Genomic DNA, 20,973 nt, shown 5'->3' on the forward strand with positions numbered 1-20,973 from the left:
TAGAACAGTGTTTCTCAACCTGGGGGTCGGGGCCCCTGGGGGGATCGCAAGGAGGTGTCACAGGGGTCACTAAAGACCATCAGAAAACACAGTATTTTCTGGGTTGTTGTAGGTTTTTCCAGGCTATATGGCCATGTTCTAGAGGCATTTTCTCCTGAAGTTTCGCCTGCATCTGTGGCAAGCATCCTCAGAGGTAATGAGGTCTGTTGGAAGTAGGAAAAATGGCTTTATATATCTGTGGAATGACCGGGGTGGGACAAAGGACTTTTGTCTGCTGCAGCTATTTTCTATTTTCTATTGGTCATGGTGGTTCTATGTGGGAAGTCTGGCCCAATTCTACTGTTGGTGGAGTTCAGAATGCTTTTTGATTGTGGGTGGACTATAAATCCCAGCAACTACAACTCCCAAATGCCAAGGTCTGTTTTTCCCAAACCCCACCAATGTTCACATTTGGGCATACTGAGTATTTGTGCCAAGTTTGGTCCAGATCCATCATGGATTGAGTCCACAGTGCTCTCTGGATGTAGGTGAACTACAACTCCATAACTCAAGGTCAGTGCCCACCAAACCCAGTATTTTCTGTTGGTCACGGGAGTTCTGTGTGTCAAGTTTGGATCAATTCCGTCATTGGTGGGATTCAGAATGCTCTTTGATTGTAGATGAGCTATAAATCCCATCAAATACAACTTCCAAATGACAAAATCCCAGCAACAACTACCCCCAAATAAAAAAAAAGCAATCCCACCAACCCGACCAGTATTCAAATTTGGGCGTATTGGGTATTTGTGCCGAATTTGGTCCAGTGAATAAAATACATTCTGCATATTGGACATTTACATTACGATTCATAACAGTAGCAAAATTACAGTTATGAAGTAGCAACGAAAATAATTTTATGGTTGGGGGTTACCACATATGTATATATGTGTACATAGGAACTGTATTAAAGGGTCAGAGCATTAGGAAGGTTGAGAACCACTGGTCTAGAAGATTCCAAATGTTTTGTTTATTCATGCAAGGCTTACCTGACCTAGCTGTTTAATTTTGCATGTGTGTAGTTTTCCAGTTTGAATAAAAACTTTGCTGAAATGTGTTGAACTGCTTTTCTCTTTCTGTGGTGCAGAAACCGATCAAAGTTTCTGTTAAAGAAAGAGTGCTCTTCTTTGTTAAATGAGGTATATCTGTACTTAAAATCCAACCACCACAAATTTATATAGCATATTTGGCAAGGGTTGTTCCAAATAATTCATTTTTTTTAAAAAAAATGCACTTTCCCCAAAGTTCTTTCAAGAGAGCATTATCTGATGTCTGACAAAGACTGGAAAAGTATACCAGCTTTACATTTCATTTTAAGATGGAAAAAGCTGACTGCCAAATCCATGGGTATGGGTAAAGTGCCATGCTGAAGCTGGTTTTGAAATTAACTCCAAAATTGAACTCTGAATGTATTTTATTATATCCCAGAGGTGGCATCTTTATAAATTCACTGATTTTTCCAGAATACTATACATACTAAACGAGATTATATGCCTGTTTCAAATAAGGGAACACAGATGCTGTGAAAATACTGTTGGAGGGACATCATAATAAAGGTAAAGGTTTCCCCTGACATTAAGTCTAGTCGTGTCCAATTCTGGGGAGTGGTACTCATCTCTATTTCTAGGCCGAAGAGCCAGCGTTGGTCATAGACACCTCCAAGGTCATGTGGCCAGCATGACTCCACAGAGTGCTGTTACCTTCCCTTAGAAGCGGTACCTATTGATCTACTCACATTTACATGTTTTCGAACTGTTAGGTTGGCAGAAACTGGGCCTAATAGCGGAAGCTCAACCCGCTCCCTGGATTCGAACCGCCAACCTTTCTGTCAGCAAATTCAGCAGTTCAGCGATTTAACCTGCTGTGTCACCATCATATCAAATCAGAAACATTCATGTACACATGATTCCTTTTCAATTTATTATACAACGAACAAGTGCCTGAGATTACAGTCATGCTTGGCTTGGCAAAGAAACACAAAGCTGCATTGTATTTCTCCAGTAACTAAAAAAAACAGTTACACGTAGAAGCCATCCTTGTCATTTCTGTTAAATACACCCTCTTTAAAAGGAGATGATGAAACACAAATAAGATTTCAGAATATCTTATTCTTTTACCTAACACTTCTCCTTTGGACTTATTCAGCATGAAATAATTTCCATTAGTAGAGTTACTCATTGTCTTTTCTTGCAATACTATTCCATGGAAGAGATAATCATGTTTTTCCATGACAATTGCCAATACGAACAAAAGAATTACAGTGATTTATAGAAATATGCAGGCCCATGAAGGATTATGGAGTTGTGGGAAAGTCATTATCTTTTGTCTAATCGTCCTCAAAGGGCCAGTGTGAGGTGGGTGGAATGGGACAGATTTGGGCAATCTATCCCAAATTCCTTTTTAAAAAATATCCCTTGTGGGGACACAAATGTGAAATAATGGTTAAATACCTTTCAATAACTTATTCTCAACAGGCTTGGTCTATTTATATGGAATGACAGATTATAAAATATGTCACAGACTTGCAGATGTTTGTTACAATAGCAGTGAATGAAATCCAGAATATATTTCTTTATCACCTGGGTATGAAGATGCAGCTAAGCTCATAAGGCCATACATGGTTGTCACACTAAGAACAGATACTTGAAGGACTCTGAATCAAATGGATCCCATGTTTATGTGATACATTTACAGTAATGCAAAGTTTGAAGAGTAAGGCCCTCACTAATCCCAACAGAGTGTCCAAAAGTGAGGGTGGCTTTTTTGATTAAAGTGATTTTTTTGGCATTTAGGTAAAGCTTTTCCCCTGACATTAAGTCTAGTTGTGTCTGACTTTGGGAGTTGGTGCTCATCTCAATTTCTAAGCCAAAGAGCCAGCGTTGTCCATAGACACCTCCAAGGTCATGTGGCCGGCATAACTGCATGAAGCACCTTAACTTCCCATTAGAGCGGTACCTATTCATCTACTCACATTTGCATGTTTTTGAACTGCTAGGTTGGCAGAAGCTGGGGCTAACAGCAGGAGCTCACACCACTCTCTGGATTTGAACCTGAGACTTTCAGTCAGCATGTTCAGCAGTTCAGTGATTTAACCCACTGTGCATTTCTTTTGGCATTTTTTCCTATAAAACAGATACTTCATAAAGCCACCCCCAAATACTTCGGATCACAAGAAGGATAGCTCATGACAATGCAATATTGCTAGGAAAATCAGTAGCTAACGGGAAGTTGAAAAAAACACTCGGAAGAAAAAACATAACCCAAAGGGATTAGCAAATAATATGCTTTCCACATCCTTACTATATATGTATAAATATAGCCCCAAGAATCACTGTATATATCCAGCTAATGTTGACAGATTCTCCCCAGTTTTCTTTAGCTAAGTTTTTACAAATGAAGTTCACACAAAGGTTCCAAACTTCCAAGCAAAACCCACAATGTGAAATACTTTTTGTTGTGAATGAAGTCTTTGTTTTCTCTCATTTAAATCATCAATTTAAAACCCTGAGAGCCTGGAACACCAACTTTATGAATAAACAATGACTTCTACTCTGCTCTGCATTAAAATACCACAGCAACTGTTTGTGGGGGAATGAAGCCTATACCTGTGTAACTCTTAACATGATTGAGACCAGGACATGCTCAACAATTACACTCCGCTCTTATTTTGAGAATTAACAGATGACCCAGTTCCATCTTTGTCAATGTGTAAACTTCCTGTGAATCTTTGCGATGCTGGAGGAAGTCCATACAGTATCTCTACGTTAATCTTTTGCTTGACAATATTAGATATATACGTTAAGTAAACAATGTTGAATTCTTGAATACAAGATGAAGAAGCAAGTAGTAAATTTCCAACCTATCATCCCTCTTTCAAGAATGTTTGTTAAAATATCTATGTAGATAATTTTTTATTGTTGATGTGCTGTAATGGAAATTCAAGATTAAGCTAGAACTTTCTCCAGGAGAATGATTTACTTACTTTTAGTTAGGTTGCTTGTATATTGTTTGATGTATTTTGTTTTGAAGTAATCTGTTTGTATGTTCTTTGTAGGCATTGACTATTTGCCATATGTGTTGGAAACCACCCCGAGTCCCTTTGGGTAGCTAGTGCAGTCTTTAAATAAAGTTTTGTTGTTGTTGTTGTTGTTGTTGTTGTTGTTGTTGTTGTTGTTATTACTCTTGTACCATTCCAGTATCCTATTTTTTTTATTCTAACACCCCACCCCCCATATAAATATCTCTGAAACAGGGTGCACCTTATAATCATCGGTGCTTGTATGTATGTGTGTATATGTTTGTTGTTGTTATTATTATTACTCTTGTACCATTCCAGTATCCTATTTTTTATTCTAACACACACCCCATATAAATACCTCTGAAAACAGGGTGCACCTTATAATCATCGGTGCTTGTATGTGTGTCCGTGCGTATATATGTTTGTGTGTGTTTGTGTACACATATATACATATTTTTTGGTTGTTGGCACTGAAATTAATGCATATTTTACAATCAATGTCATCTTAGAATCAAATAAATTCAGTATACGTATGCAACACACAAGGAGCTGCCTGAATACATTTGTCAGGATGAAAGCTTCAATAGTGCTCCTCCACAGAAATGGGCAACTTGGGCAGGATGCCCACGGTCCACAGACCAAGAAGGCCAAATGTTGGTGGGTTGCCTTCTGTAGCAACCACAAAGGCTCCTCCCCCTCATCATTGAGGACACATTTTAAAAACAAAATCAAGAACAATAACAAACAAAAGGCATTCATTTAAAAAAAACAAAAACCCTGGCTGCCTCAAGACTAGTGTCTTCCATAGCAGTGGGGTGTTTCAAGGTGCTGTCCAAGTGCTGAAGCTATTTTGGGGATAGAGTTCAGTATCTTCAGACTAAAATCAGGTATGGACCTACTGCCCACTGACACAGAAACCACCAGCTGTTGTTTTTTGCCTGGGGAAAAATATTTGAAGGAAGCCAAAGTCCTGCTCAAACCATTATTTGAAATGTATTGTCGAAGGCTTTCATGGCTGGAATCACTAGGTTCTTGTGGTTTTTTTCGGGCTATAGAGCCATGTTCTAGAGGCATTTCTCCTGACGTTTCGCCTGCATCTATGGCAAGCATCCTCAGAGGTAGTGAGGATGCTTGCCATAGATGCAGGCGAAACGTCAGGAGAAATGCCTCTAGAACATGGCTCTATAGCCCGAAAAAACCCACAAGAACCTCATTATTTGAAAGTTGTTGGAAGACTACAGAAGGACCAGAGACAGGATGAACATGTTAGCAGAAGTGTAAAAGTAGTGAGAATCAGAACTCATCCCATAGCAGGAAATTCCATATGGGAAAAGATACTCAAATCAGAGAATGAAATCTAAATATAACCACAGAAATCATGTATCATGTTTCATTTATACTATTTGGCAGAGGAAAAAAGTAACTAGTGAACAGAGCTGTTCACTTTTAATTATCTAATTTCAGTGAACATTTAGTGGAAATTAGACAATGGATAATGACAGGCAGGCTCATTACTGTTTAAATCAATGCCAAGGATATAAAACATGTGGAAGCCAAAACTAGCACAAGGAAATTTTAGATGAAGTAAAGAATGCTAATTGAATTGGTGTGTTCAAAGGGTTCCAGTATGAGTTACATTGCTTTCTTTCTATTCTTCTTTAAATCTCACTTTGGAAGAGTTGTTCAAAAGTACATATCTTTCTGTATCAAAAGAAAAAAAATAAGCTGGACAACAAGTGGTGGGTGAATAATACACCCTCCTTTTCCATCTATAAACTGTGCCCAACTTAACTATCTATATTTACATACTAAAACAACACACTTGTTTTGATAAACAAACCTGGATAGAGGTGAACGGTCACTTCTCCTGGTGTCACTTGTACATGAACTTCATTGCTGGATATGCTTATATCATCTTTGGGACTTTCTATAAAATCCTCCCTGCAGCCCCTTTTTATTAAATGGAGAACTTTGTCACATCGTTCCTTCCACCTTGTTCCAGTCATAAAATCCTGTTTTGAAAGAGACAAAATAAATAAATGAAAATAAGAAAGAAAACTTTGAATAATACCATGATGCATTGCCACACCATCCAAAAATGAAGTTTTCTAGTGCAGATAATTGTATTGGGACTGCCCTTGAAGATGGCTCAGAAGCTGTAGCTAGGAAAGAATACAGTCATCTGGTTGAGCATAAGGCATCAATTCTACATCACTTACACAAGTGGCCAATCCATTTTAAAGTCCAATTCAAAGCATTGATACTGAACTTTTATTGTAGTTAACAAATGGAATCCATCAAGATAAGTAGCTAGATTAATAAGCACAAGACATTAGGGCAGTGGCCTCACATTTGGAGAACTGAGATCCTTAGTGAGATTCCATAAAGCTCCTTCTTGCTTTTCCTTCAGGCAAACCTTTTTTTAAAATTTCAGGCAGCTTTTAATTAAGAGAATATTTGCAGAGGACAGCTGCTTTGAGTGGTGTGAAAACACAAGGAAGGTAAAATGCAAGCTTTATAAAAACAAATAATAAGTAAACAGTTTAATGACATTGTTGTGGTATGTTGTTTTGGATTCCATGCCAGAATGGCTTGCTTGCTTTCCACTTGTTTGCTTTTTCTTTTTTTAATCTGGTTTTTTGGGTTGTATGTCTTTTTGCTTATTATTGGTCTTTTTTGAATGCCCCTTTTGGGAAAAAAAAATCATATTTTGAAATTTTATTTTCTATAATAAAACCCAAAGCTCATGGGCTTATTTCCACCATGAGGAGTTGACTGGACAGACAGTACTGGCTGCACAGATTTAGGAACAAAACATTAATCTGTAGCTGCTATCAGGACCTCCACATATATGACTGCCATTTACTCAGAATTAAGAGGAAACTTTTTTTACAGTTTGATTGTGCATGGCAACAAATTTATCATTAGGCATTAATCTGTTAGAGCTCTTAAAAACTTCAGGAGAGGCATGCTACCCTATTCCAGTAACTTCTCAGACTCATTTGATGCAAACAACATAGAGAGGAGTTTCTTGCTACTGCTCCAAGACTTGGGAATTACCTCTCTGGGGAGGCTAGAAGGGCTTTCTTTTTGTTTTCCTTCCCCCGGTAAAAGCTTATTCCACCAAACTTTTGAAATTAACTGTGATGGACTTTTAGTGACATCATGTTGTTTTGTTGGTTTTTATATGTTTTTAAAAAATTAAATTGTGATATCTTAGTGTCTATTTTGGGCCCCCTGGTGGTGCAGTGGGTTAAACTGCTGAGTACTGAACTTGCTGACCAAAAGGTTAGCAGTTCAAATCTGGGAGCAGGGTGAGCTCCCGTTGTTAGCCTCAGCTTCTGCCAACCCAGCAGTTCGAAAACATGCAAATGTGAGTAGATCAATAGGAACTGCTTCTGCAGGAAGGTAACAGTGCTCTACAGACAACATTGGCTCTTTGGTTTAGAAATGGAGATGAGCACCACCCCCCAGAGTTGGACATGACTAGACTTAATGTCAAGGGAAACCTTTACCTTTAATTGTTTATTTTATATTTTAAAAAGTTTATATTTATACCTTTCTACTGGCATTTCTGTGTAGGTTTTAATCTGTACAGTGTTTATTAAACTATAAGCTACCTTAAATGCCATTACTGGGAAATAATGGATATAAATTAAATTGAATAAATTTTAGTCATTTCAATCTTATGTTGACCCTAAGGAAGATCCAACATGGCATTATTTGTTGTGGAGGAGGAGGGTGGTCTGCCTTTTCTCACTTCTAAGATTGATAGACAATTATTTGCACAAAGTAATTCAGGGGGTTCCAATAACAGAGTAAAGACTCAAGGCCTGGCCTCCAGAGTCCTATTCCAACATGCAGACCACTACATCTCTCTATTCAAAACATCTCTGTTGAGTCTTGCACAGTGCACACCACTTAGAACCTTAAAAACAGGATTTCCTAGGATGTGGAGAGAGCCCTGGTTGAAAAGAGATGTACTGATGCATATGCCCTATACTGATATTTAATGTGATATGTGTATTAATTTATTTGGTGTTTTTAAGGCTTTCTTGCAAAATGAGACTCAGGGTACTTTATGGAAAAATTAACAAAAATGGAACAAATAGAACCACAAAAAGATAGTATCTTACAACCCAATTTAACAAAAGCAATTCAATAATGCTTCAGTTACAAATAATACTCAATTACCATAAAAATCCCTTTTCTCTGTGGTCATTCTATTGACAATGCCTTCTTGTAAAAGTGGAAGGACAACAAGGGCAAAGTCTGTCTAGCTTTCCTCAACAGGGCTTTTGCAGCCCAAGACAATATCCAACAAACCCTATACTCATGCTACTATCAACCTTCCCTCTGAGGGTATTAAGAGAATGATCTCAGTGGCTGGGTAGGCTCATATAAGAGATAGCTTAAGCATATAGGATTTTATAAGTTTTAAAGAGTCCTAAAGCAATTCAGAAGGCTCTGAGGTGGTAATAAGAGAGTCACATGTTTCTTAACCCATCCCAATCAAGAATTTGGCCACATGCATCCAAGTTTGGAACCAGCAATCCTTAGGTGGGTGCCAGAATTACCAACATGTGTACTATTATGCATAAAATGAAGGACTGGATGCATAGATCAAAGTTTCTGTGATCTTCACATCTGATATACAGATGGCATATGACTTCCTCTCTGCTGGGATGATCTTTAAATTCTGTAATAATGGAGTGTATCTGTAATAGATGGTAAAACTCTATCAACAAAAATCTCACTAAACTAGGAGTTATTTGAAGCAAATGGCAGGAATAGTTGTCAGCAAGAGCCTCGATGAGCAACTTTTTGTTCTTTGTTTCTAGCAACCTCATCACACAGCAGATGTTTAGCATCCTAGGATGCTGCTGCCCCAGTTGAGCGACCGAGCCCATGATGCCCACCACATGATGTAGGCCCACTTCTGATGGGGCTCTGTTGCTCAACTGGCATGGCAGCATTGTAGGACACTGCACCACCAACAAAGGAGCCACCCATGTTCCATTTGGAGCAATGGGGATAATGCTAGGACAAGCCGTGTGGCAACACTTCCCCAAGAGTGATGGAGAAGCATCGCTGACAGCTGGCCAGGGCATCAGGACTGCTCAGCTGCTCCACTGATTCACCCCAGAAACTGGCAAGGGGGACCTCATCAATGTGATGACGTCCTATAGGTTTATAAACAGTATTTTTTAATAGATCAAACTTTAAAATAGGAGGTTTTAAAACTACTCTGGTTCCATTACCAAATGATAGTATCATTACATCTTTCTTCCAAATTCTAAAAGTGGAAATCAGACATGCTAAAATATGCTAGGTTTTTTACAAGATGCCTTCTATTTGCCAACTTTCTAAAATTAAGCTGGAAAGAGCAAAAAACATTGGCTGCAATATAAGACTACAATAGGGCCAAAAGCATTCTTCACCAAAGCTATAAAACTGGCTGAAATTGCTTGGAGCAGGAAACATACACAAGTGGGAGGATACCTGACAGATGCCCTATTACCATGGTAATAAAACTATTATTCCGTGTACATTGTGATGTTGTTGCTGCCCCCTTTGCCAACCCTTGGAACAGTTACAAATTTTGAGAGCTGCATTCATGCATGCCAAGACCTGCAGTCTCTGAGCAAAACATATTCTGGTCAGACAGAAGCCATCACCTGTTGGCTGCTCTTGAAAAAAACAAACATTTTAAGTAAGATAATTTTTTAAATAGGGAATGTTCAGTTTCTGTGAATTGAAGACTATGTCAACTCTCTTATATAAGGCATATGCTAAAGAACCAAAACTAATAACGAAGAATGCCTAATTATAATCAATCAATCAATCAATCAATCAAATAAATTCAAATACTGTGAACCATGGACATTAAACTCCTCCATGTAAACTAGGGATAATGGGAGTTGCAACTCCAAATCATCTGAAAGGTGAATGTTCCTCATCCTACTATGAAGTGCCATTTATTCCCCAACTTCCCATGACTACCTATTCTTATATAGCTGCTTATGCAGTCTAAACATTATTAAGCAGTTGTTAGAATTTCCTCTTTGATGCTAGAGACTTTTGGCTTCATTTGCACAGGTGGAGAGAAGTAGTCAACAGATAAATAAAAACCATGAAGACTAGTACAGAAGAAGAGCTCACCTCTTGACTGCACCATCCACATTCTGGGCCCAGAGCAAGGCATGTAGCACATGTTGTTGCATGCGAAGTGGTACATCTGTTGTCTGCTGTTATAGTAATAATTAGACAAGGAGAAAAAGAAAGGACATTCAGCAATTTGCATACATAAATGAGATGGAAAAATTACAAATTCTGACACTTAGAAAAACCATGTAATACTAGATTTCTAGTATTAGGGCAGCTCTAAGAATTCTATGATAGCAGAAATGTAAAATTTTACTGGTGCTTTGAGTGCTATCAAAATGACCATCTCTATCAATCTATGAGAGTTCAAGAACAAATCCAGTCAGATACAAAGAGAGAAGTGGATTCATAAACCGTGGTATAGTGGAACCAGAGTTCATGGTGTTGAAGTCCTGGAATTTTTTGATTATCGTGGATTATGACATCATTTTGTCACCCATCTTGGGCTGCCCCTTGTCTCTGAGTTTAGTGGCAAATTTCTGCAATTCAGAGTAACCAAAGAGGAAATGTATTATATGTATTGTTGAAGGCTTTCATGGCCAGAATCACTGGGTTGTTGTGTGTTTTCCGGGATGTATGGCCATGTTCCAAAAGCATTCGCTCCAAAACCTGTAAGATTGGGAAGAACAGATTTCTTTTAAGGCCTGGTATACCCTGGTTATTATAACTTCTGGATTTGCCAACTACTGACTGATCTGCTGTTAGATGTTTTATCCTTCATTAAGGCAGGCACCTGTGGTCAAGTAGTCACTATTTTAAATGTATTTCCTTACTTTCCTTCTCTACATATGACAAATACAATATATATACAGTAGATACGAAAGTAAGCAAAATGCTAAGTAGAGTATCGCTTATCCAACATAAATTGGCCGGCAAAATGTTGGATAAGCAAAAATGTTGGACATAAGGAGGGATTAAGGAAAAGCCTAATAAATGTCAAATTATGTTAAGATTTTACAAATTAAGCACCAAAACATCATGTTTTACAAGAAATGGACAGAAAAAGTAGTTCAATACATGGTAACGTTATGCAGTAATTACTGTATTTATGAATTTAGTGCCAAAACAGACAAGGGTTCTTTCTTTCTCCCATCCTGGACATTACTCCACAGGTAATATACACTCCACTTCCCTCACCGGTGGATCTGGGCAGAAGGCAGACTGCACCGGATAATACAGAACATTGGATAAGCGAAGGTTGGATAAGCGTGACTCTACTGTGTGTGCATATATAGATAGATAGATAGATAGATATAAAAGATGCAGAAATTAAATTCTTTTTTCCCTTCTTCATTCCCACTCTCCATGTAGCTTCTGCCACAAATGGATTTGGAGGGATATGTGAAGTGGTTTATCTCTGAGATTAATGCTCTGTAATAACTTGGCCATAAGCAATTCACCGTGGAGGCTGCCATTATTACAAATTAGTGTCTCTTGGATGCTTTGTTCTATGTTTGTATTCTTTTTTAAAAAAGGACAGCATGCCATCTACTGTTTTCAACCTTTTGACAGAGAACATTGGAAGTCTGCCCTTGAAATGCAATCTGTCTTTCTCTATCCAGCCAGGTCTCAAGAGTTTCCAGAGTGGCAACAATGAAGTACTGCTGTCTCCACATTTGGAAAGCCAAGAATTGAAAGCTAGAATACGAATACATCAATTCCAGGTGCTAAACTGAAAAATAAACCTTGATGATCAACAGTACTAAATAATGAGAATGTGGTTCTTCAACCGTGGGCTAACATTTGTCAGTGTTGTTATGAACCTTCAAGTCATATCTGATTTATGACAACATTAAAGTGAATTTTTCATGGTGTTTCCTTGAAAGGTTTTCTTTGGTCTTATTCATAGTGCCCTTCTACACTGCCATATAATCCAGATTATCAAATCAGATAATCCACATTATCTGCTTTGAACTGGATTATATGAGTCTACATGGCTATATAATCCAAAGCAGATAATCTGGATTTTATATAGTGGTGTAGAAGGGGGCTTAGATGGCGCCTAAAATTAAGAGAGCATGTTTTTCCTAAGATTACCAAGTGGCTTTCTGTGGTATTTGAACCCTGGCCGCCCAGATTCCTATTTCAACAGCACTAACATTAGCTTGATCTGAATCAAAAGCACCAAGGCACTTCTAAAATCAAAATCATCTGCTTTGAACCAGATTCTATGGCAGTGTAGACTCATTTATAATCCAGTTCAAAGCAGATAATGTGGATTATCTGCTTAGATCATCTGGATCACATAGCAGTATAGAAGGGGCCCTAATTACAATAAACATTTAATCCATAAGATTTACACAAGAGCTGAATATTCAGAAAATGATTGAATGGGTGCACTCTAGATAAGACTAGTATTTGAATCTGGGCATTAGATACAAAAGTAAGCAAAATGCTAAGTGCTTCTTCTTTATTAGTACAAATACACTAAACTTCCCTGCATCAACCCTGATTTAGAGTGATCTGTTGATCAAGTCACAGACACGCTTTCTGACCTCAATCCAATTGCTAGTCCAAACTAGAGAGCATCCACTTAAACTCCTACTGCTTGACAAAAGCCCATTAATTAAACACACCTGCATACTATAGCTGGGAGCCCCAAATGGACTGAGATCTCAATGGGCAACACACTAAAAACTGATACTGCAAAATGCTGGGTAAAATCAACACGTGAGATAGCTGGACTATATAAACAGCAAAGCCTAAAATAGTTTCTGTTGGATTTTTCACTTGAGACTGTACACTGGGATTTACATGTCTGTGTGCATTTAAGCAATTGCAAAAACCAGTACAGTACTCCCTTACATAGAGAAATGTAAAACATGAAAGAGAAAGAGTTGCTACCTAAATTTCTCCAAAACACCACAAAGACACAATAGAAGCTTGCCAAAAGCCATATATTTGATATATTAATGACATATAAAAAGCCAAAGAAGCTGCCTTTTATGGAGTTAGACCACTCGTAAATTAGCCCTACTGATCCAGAACCATGAATTTAATCAACTATGGGTTGTCATATCTCAATTGATTAAATGGCTGTCATTGCAATGCAATCCTGAAGCATTCATGTTCACATCACTACCACTAAATAATATAGGGCATGATCATCCACTTTTTTTGTATTTATGCTGGGACTCAGAACACATATGGGCTACTCACAGGGACTGCATGGCTCAATGATCTAATCCATCTGATCCAGAGGTTCTCCAGTTGCTCTGTCCCTCCTCTATCTATTCCCACAAAAGGGAATTGAGGTGAAGCAACAACTGGTGAAGATCTAACCAGTGTTTCAACCATAGAACCAGAACAACAGAGGACTTAATCACACCCTCTTTCTTCAAACAACTGATAAGAATGGGAATTCATTATGGGTGGATCTAATCAAAGCAATTTCTATCCTTACTTTACACTTGGTAATAGTAGATCACCAAGGTTTCAAATAAGGGTCTATCCAATCCCTTCAGAGATGTTCTAGTTCAGTGGTTCTCAACCTGTGGGTCCCCAGATGTTTTGGCCTACAACTCCCAGAAATCCCAGTCAGTTTACTAGCTGTTAGGATTTCTAGGAGTTGAAGGCCAAAAGACCCGGGGACTCACAGGTTGAGAACCACTGTTCTAGTTGAAACACTGGGACTTCTGGAGACAAATCCTGTTATCTTCTTGCCAATTGTGATATTTGGACTTTTTGGTACCTACACATGTCTGAAGCCATATAATCCAGATTATCAAATCAGATAATCCACATTTTCTGCATTGAACTGGATTATGAGTTTATATTGCCATATAATCCAGTTCAAAACAGATAATCTGGATTTTATATGGCAGTTGAGATGGGGCTGTAAGGGCAGGTAGGATTGTCTGAATTAAAGAATCTAGAAATTCTGCATGAAGCTGCTTTCAGTGTTTTTGAACCAATTCAGTTTAGTTAAATGCAATCAATATAGAGGGGTTTGCAAATCACTCCCCTTATGGAGCCAATTTGTTTCAAACTTAATGTATCGATAAATGTTACAAAGAAAAATGTACTGAGTGGCTGTAATTCCTTTCAAAGAGTTGAAAATCTGGGTTAAAAGTGTGCTTCAACAATCTCTCACAGAGTAACATTTACAGACATGTATTCATTCATGAAATATTTCTCATTTAGCTGCCAGTCTATTTAAAAATATAAATAAATTAGACCAAGGCATTACTAAATTATATATATATATATATATATATATATATATATATATATCACTAGAGCTTGAAATATTTTTTATGAGTTGGCTTCATGCAGAACAGAGACTTTTCTCACAATTTTACCCACAAAGCCCAGACAAAACTGAACGGCTATGTTGCCAAAAATCAAAAGGCAAGCTTCTATTGGCTTTAGTTAAATAACTAATACTTGCCAAAAGGTATTTTAAAACAAGACAGGCGGCATTTTGGCATAAAAAATTGCACACCATATACCCATATTAAAATCTTATGTGTGATCATGTCCAGATGTATATCAGGTTATGCATTCTAGGAGAATGACATCTTAGTTCTCTAAATTAGGCTTAATGAGCCAGGTATTGCAAGAATGAATATTTAGGAATTGAAAGAGAGAATTTTTTTAGAACAAGAAATACATGCACTTGAAGAGCAGAGCAAAGATGAATGCCTCACATAGTATACAAGCCACAGGATACTCAAACCAAGTCCTTCATCTGAAGGACTAGTATTATTGAACCAAACTGATAGTTAATACTAGCGAAACTGAACCAGTCACCTAAGTTCAGAATATAATTGCTATTCAGTCTACAGAAATACACTCTGAAAATAGGTTTCAGGGATTAGTCAAAATTGGTCAGTTTTGGAATAAAAGGTTTACTATACTCCAACAAAACAGGGTACTGCTTATTTTAAAAATCTTGTTGCTTGTTGGAGTTTGGAACAAACATTTTGTTCCAGAATTCACAATTTTTGAACAATTTTGATTTTTTCCTCCTTGTTTATCTCCAGAATCCTGGGTCAAAGTTCTATACTACATGAAATATGAAATAAGGAGATTTATAATAAGAATTGAGCTGCTTAGTTGTGGCCCCTTCTACACTGCCTGATAATCCAGTTTATCAAAGTGGAAAATCCACATTATTTAATTTGAAATGGATCACCTTAGTCTACACTGCCATATAATCCAGTTCAAAGAAGATAATGTTTATACAGCTGTATAGAAGGGGCCTGTGTCTGCCACCACTGGAAATCTAGAGTGATGAAGACAAGGAATCTAACTAAAAGAGCTTCCAGACAGCACCCAAATCCACGCCAAAGCTGGTTTTGAAACACATTTTGGGGCAGATCTGAGTACAACCTCCACAAAGCCCAAGCTTTCCTGTGTGTGTGTGTGCATTTAGATGCCACCCCCAAAATAACCCTTAAAACACAAAAACTTACCAGGCCACCATTAAACTGCTCTGTGAGTCCTCCTCACGCACCAGGGAACCGGGGGGGGGGGGGAGCAATTTTGCTCACAGACCAGTGTAATGATAGCCCAGTAAGTTTTTTTTAATTTTAAGGCTTGTTTCGGGGAGTGGGTGCCATCCCGCACCTTTGGGCTCCAGGAGCCCAAAAAGTAGGAGATGGCTGTGGGAACTGATCCCCGGGTAGTCCCAGGACTAACAGGCCCAATACCCCATTAGATCCAGGACTTTCTGGAAGGCCCGGAGTCTAATGGAGTATTTAATTCAGAACTAATTCCCTTTTACCAGTGGCTTCATTTGGACAACAGGCCCTGCTTTTGGGCCTGTCTGGAAGGGCCCTAAATTGGCTACAAAATACAGTTCAAATTTGAAAAGATTCGTGTCTTCTTCCTTACCTTATTAGAAATGAATCCATTTCACAAACTTTCATCTGCTAGGTGTCCAAATGCATTTCATTTTTAAAACTCAAGACCCAAAGGTCCATTGTGCTTCTACAAGTCATCATAAAATCAGGACCTCAGCAAACACAGTCTTATTTCCATTCCTCTGCACTGCAGAAACTGAGTCCCACGGAAGCCCTCACACACGATGCAAGGCCATTTCCGATGGTTGCCTGTGGGATTCCATTGCAGCAGCACATAGAAATGGAGGGAGGACAGCGCTATCAGGAGTTGGGTGTTACCTGACTCCCAGTGGGAGAAGCCTGGTAGAAGCAGGGAAAAAACATGGGATGGCTGCCAACCCTGAACATGCAAAGCCGCATGACCTGACGGTAGAGAACAAAAGAAAAATAGTTCCCTCCACTTTTCTATGCTTGGCTCTGTTTCATGTGATGAGGTTCTCAATGGACCTAGCACTTTCCCTGTGTCCATAAGTAACCCTTTCTGTCTCTCTTCCATTATCTAAGAGAGAGGATGACAAGCAAAATGGTAAAGAACCATTTTGTGATGGTGGACAGCATGATATAAGGTACATGTCCACATTATTTGACATCAGCAAAGGTCCAGTTTTCTGTCTCTAAACAAAGGCACATAATTATGGTGACAAAACTGCTGAGGATCTCTCTCTCTTTCCTTTGTGAATTAGATAATGTGATATTTTCCACTTGGCAATATGGTTGGTAGCAAGCTTCATTCCTCTGCCCACTTCCTGACATGGCAAGATTAGAAATTCCCTCCCTGCTGCCCAAAGTATTGCTCTGCACATTTGTAAAACAGAGGACTAGGAAGGTACTGTAATTCCCAGGATGCTCCTGCATACTAATCCTGGGTGAAGTCATGCTTTGATGTTAGTTCCTGAATCCACCCCCTCCACTCTGGTCTCTCAATTCTGATCAATAGAGCAACAGACAGGATCTTGCAAACTATTCAGAACTTTAAACTGATTCATTTCAAAGTTTAATAATCTAAAATTGAACTGGATAAAGATAAAAAAGAAGCTAGTGCCAAACAATAGTAAAGGAAAAGGTTTCCCCCTGACATTAAGTCCAGTTGTGTCCAACTCTGGGGTTGGTGCTCATCTCCATTTCTAAGCCGAAGAGCCGGCACTGTCTGTAGACACCTCCTAGTTCATGTGGCTGGCATGACTGCATGGAGTGCTGCTACCTTCCTGCTGGAGCGATACCTATTGATCTACTCACATTTGCATGTTTTTGAACTGCTAGGTTGGCAGAAGCTGGGCCTAACTGCAGAAGCTCACATTGCTCCCCAGATTTGTACCCGGCAACCTTTCAATCAGCAAGTTCAGCAGACAAGCACTTTAATCCACTGTGCCACCAGGGGCTCCAACAATACTATCCCATTTTTCACAATGATTACCAATAATTTCACTCTAGAGTTGTCATAACAGGTCTGTTTATTTCAGTGAAAACTGCAAAAGAGCCTCAGCTGAACCTGCACGCTGTTGCCTTGGCTACCTTAAGACAAATAATGAACATCAGCTTCTGAGTTGGTTAATTATTTGCTTAACTAAGCTGCAAAACAAACAAAAAGGAGGAATTCTCAGATTCAGAAATGAAGTATTTGTTTCACTTTTAGCTAAACAAACTAAAATCATATCCCAAAGGGTTTGTTGGGTTTTAATTTGCGAGTTGGAATGTAACACCAAATCTGCTAACACACCAAATCAAGCCAAAGATGTCGGTATTGTCAGAATCCAATGTAAATATTTTTCCAGTTTATCAAGTGGCTTTTAAAATAAAAAATCCACATTTATCTTGTTATAAAGATGAAAATATTAAAAGACGGCCTCTTATCCATCACCTATTGTTATCCACTTATCATCTCATGCAGGCAAAGTAACTTTAGATCATGCTCTACTGGGAAAATCTCTCTGTGATCAGGATTTGATCAATAATGTTTGTTTGGAACCAAAATGCAATTGCCTCCTTGTTGTGCACCTTCAAGACGTTGCTGATTTAAGACGACCCTAAGGTAACTATCACAGGATGTGTTCAGAGGGAATTTGCTTTTGCCTACCTCTGAGGCTAAGAGGAGAGGATTTCCCTGGCTTAGTGTGGACTCTAACCCTTGTCTCCAGAGTTATAGCCCAATGCTCACAACACTACACCAATCGTCTTTGTCCTGAATTGTACAGCATGTATAAAGAATGTATCAGGGGTGAGTACACTAGATTTTTGTTTGGAAAAATGGCTTATTTTCCTGGGCTCAGAATTATGAAATTCTGTTGTACAACTTTTGCACCTGGTTTGGACTGTTGGTTATAAGAATTCTATAAAGAAAACCAAAGTACAGTACAAGTAGATCCCAGAAACATGAGGCTTACACTTCCACAGCTTTATGTAATTTTTATGCATGAAACCGTAATTGAATAACTGAAGTTTCATGTAAGGTAGTACAATTCAGACTCCCTTATGAGTCTGTGATCATATGTTTGTTAGGCTTGCATTTTCTTCTTCCCTTTCTTTTTCTCTTTTGATGAATTAAGTTAGTGATTATAAGATGAGAAAACAAAAGAGTAATATTTGAGACTAGACATCCCCTTCCATGCATTGCTGTGGCCCAGTCTGTGTATAAGTGTTTTATGTGTGTATATATTTGTGTATATGTGAATATATGTGTGTTTGTATATATGTGTGTGTGTGTGTGGTTTTGAGCATGTATTATAATTTATTTTGTTTATTTATTTTTTTGCTTTTTGTGTCTCTTCTGCTGTGTTTTTGAGTGTTTTATGAGTGATGGTCACTTGTTGGCCTGATAGTTATATTGCGTCCAAATTTGGTGTCAATTCGTCTAGTGGTTTTTGAGTTACCGTATATTCTGGCATATAAGATGACTGGGTGTATAAGACGACCCTCAACTTTTCCAGTTAAAATATAGAATTTGGGGTATACTCGCCGTATAAGACTACTCCTCTTCCAACACACACCAAATAAAAATTTAAAAAGCACCAGATTTGATTTCAATATGGTAATTTTCCTATGTTGTCCTACAAAACCCTGTACGGCTCCGGTCCAGTGTATCTGTCCGAACGTATCTCCCTCTATGTCCCACCCCGAAATCTAAGATCATCTGGGGAGGCCCTGCTCTCGACCCCACCACTGTCACAAGTGAGAGGCAGAGGAGGAGGTACGGTAATAGGATACAAAGGCAGGCCATACAGGTAAAAGAATTGTGTTTTTCTGGGCCCAGAGCCACTCTATCTCTTTTTTCCAAACCCCGGGCACCCTGGACATCTGCAGCTTGCTTCACCCTTCACTTATACCTTCCCAGTGAGGCGCCCCTTAATTTCACCATCGGGACCGCATTAAGTCCACGAATCCTGATGAATGGATTTTCTTCTAGCGTACTTGTGCAATGTCACCCTTAATGCTTTCATACAGTCGCTGCATACGGCAGGGACGCAGCCACTGCCATTTTTGAGCTCCTCCCATAATATGCAGCAACCACAGATTCTCCAATCTGGATTGGAAGTTCCAGCACCCGCTCTATAAGACGACCCCATGCATAAGGCTACTCCAGCGTATAGGATGACTCCAATGTATAAGACTACTCCCACGTATAAGGTGACCCCTGACTTTTGAGAAGATTTTCTTGGCTTAAAAAGTAGTTTTATATGCCAGAATATATGGTACGTTAATCCCACAAATGAACATTACATTTTTATTTATATAGATTAACTTAACTTTTTATATTTTAAGGATTGGCATGGCACTTATTAGCCTTCTTAAGCATATATATTGATAATGATTTCTCCATGGATTTTGATGTATACACTAGACTTGTGCATTTCAGGTGAATTGCTATCCGTTTCTGCTTGTCAGATACCAGAAGCCCCTCATAGCTGTTTTCCAGTGCTCTCCAAAAATGGGCATTCTGTCAAATTGGAGTTTTTGTTCAAAATCCAAAAAACAAAACAAAACAAAACAAAAACCTGCTCTTTTTGGCCCATTGGTGGCAATGGGGAACTTATGAGGCCCCCCTTTCTCCTGGGAGCCCTTAATTTCTTCCCTTCAAGGGAGCCTCAGCCTAGGTGTCATCAATGGGGTTAAAAAAGAGTGGCTACCCAGAGTGGCTACCCAGCCCATTATGGGGGGGGGGGTTTCCCCCACAGGCTCCCCTTCCATATCCTTAATTAAGACTGGATTTAGAAGATTTGTTTGATTTATATCCTGCTTTTAACTGGCATCCTCAAAGTGGCTAAAGCTGCATTTACAAAATGGATGAGTACACTAAAAGCCATATGCTGAATACAAAACGAACCCAGCTCAGCACAATATTGTCTTCTTCCTCGCAGTTGGTGGCAGGTGTCTCTGTATTGTGATAAAGCACAGTGTGCTCCAAGCATGAAAATGAGTTGATCTTTGCCTTCCCACCTTACACCACTTCTTCTCAGCATCAATAATAGTCACTACAGATCAGCTTTTCAATGGTATCATATGTGCTGCTAGAAATAACCCCCATGCTCATATGCATGTCATTTCCTATATTTAAAACAAAACAAAATGAATGAACTCATCTTATGAGTTTATGTCTAATCTCAGACTATATTCAGGTTTACTCATGACTTTAGTGAGCTTCCTTGACTGGACTCATCTTTAAAAATAAGCATTCATAATTCTGGGTTGTTGTAGGTTTTTTTGGGCTATATGGCCATGTTCTAGAGGCATTTTCTCCTTAGGAGAAAATGGCTCTAGAACATGGCCGTATAGCCCAAAAAAACCTACAACAACCCAGTGATTCTGGCCATGAAAGCCTTCAACAATACATTCATAATTCTTTCTGCAAAATCAGTTTAGCAATCATAAAAAGATAGCAATGGTCAATAAAATATTATAAATTCTCTGAGTTGC

The 20,973-nt window shown here is 38.7% G+C and overlaps 1 protein-coding gene across 1 annotated transcript in view; it reads right to left on the reverse strand.

Annotated features, from left to right (window-relative positions):
* ITGB8 (integrin subunit beta 8) overlaps positions 1–20,973 on the reverse strand; it is a 60,828-nt gene that overhangs the window by 24,281 nt on the left and 15,574 nt on the right. Inside the window, exons 2-3 of the mRNA XM_060782113.2 lie at positions 10,217–10,302; positions 5,895–6,066 (exon numbers count right to left, since the gene is read on the reverse strand). Of these exons, the coding sequence (XP_060638096.2) occupies positions 5,895–6,066; positions 10,217–10,302 (258 nt within the window). The remainder of the gene's footprint in view (positions 1–5,894; positions 6,067–10,216; positions 10,303–20,973) is intronic.

The sequence above is a fragment of the Anolis sagrei genome, chromosome 6 (assembly GCF_037176765.1).
Source record: "Anolis sagrei isolate rAnoSag1 chromosome 6, rAnoSag1.mat, whole genome shotgun sequence".
Taxonomy (NCBI): Eukaryota; Metazoa; Chordata; class Lepidosauria; order Squamata; family Dactyloidae; genus Anolis; species Anolis sagrei.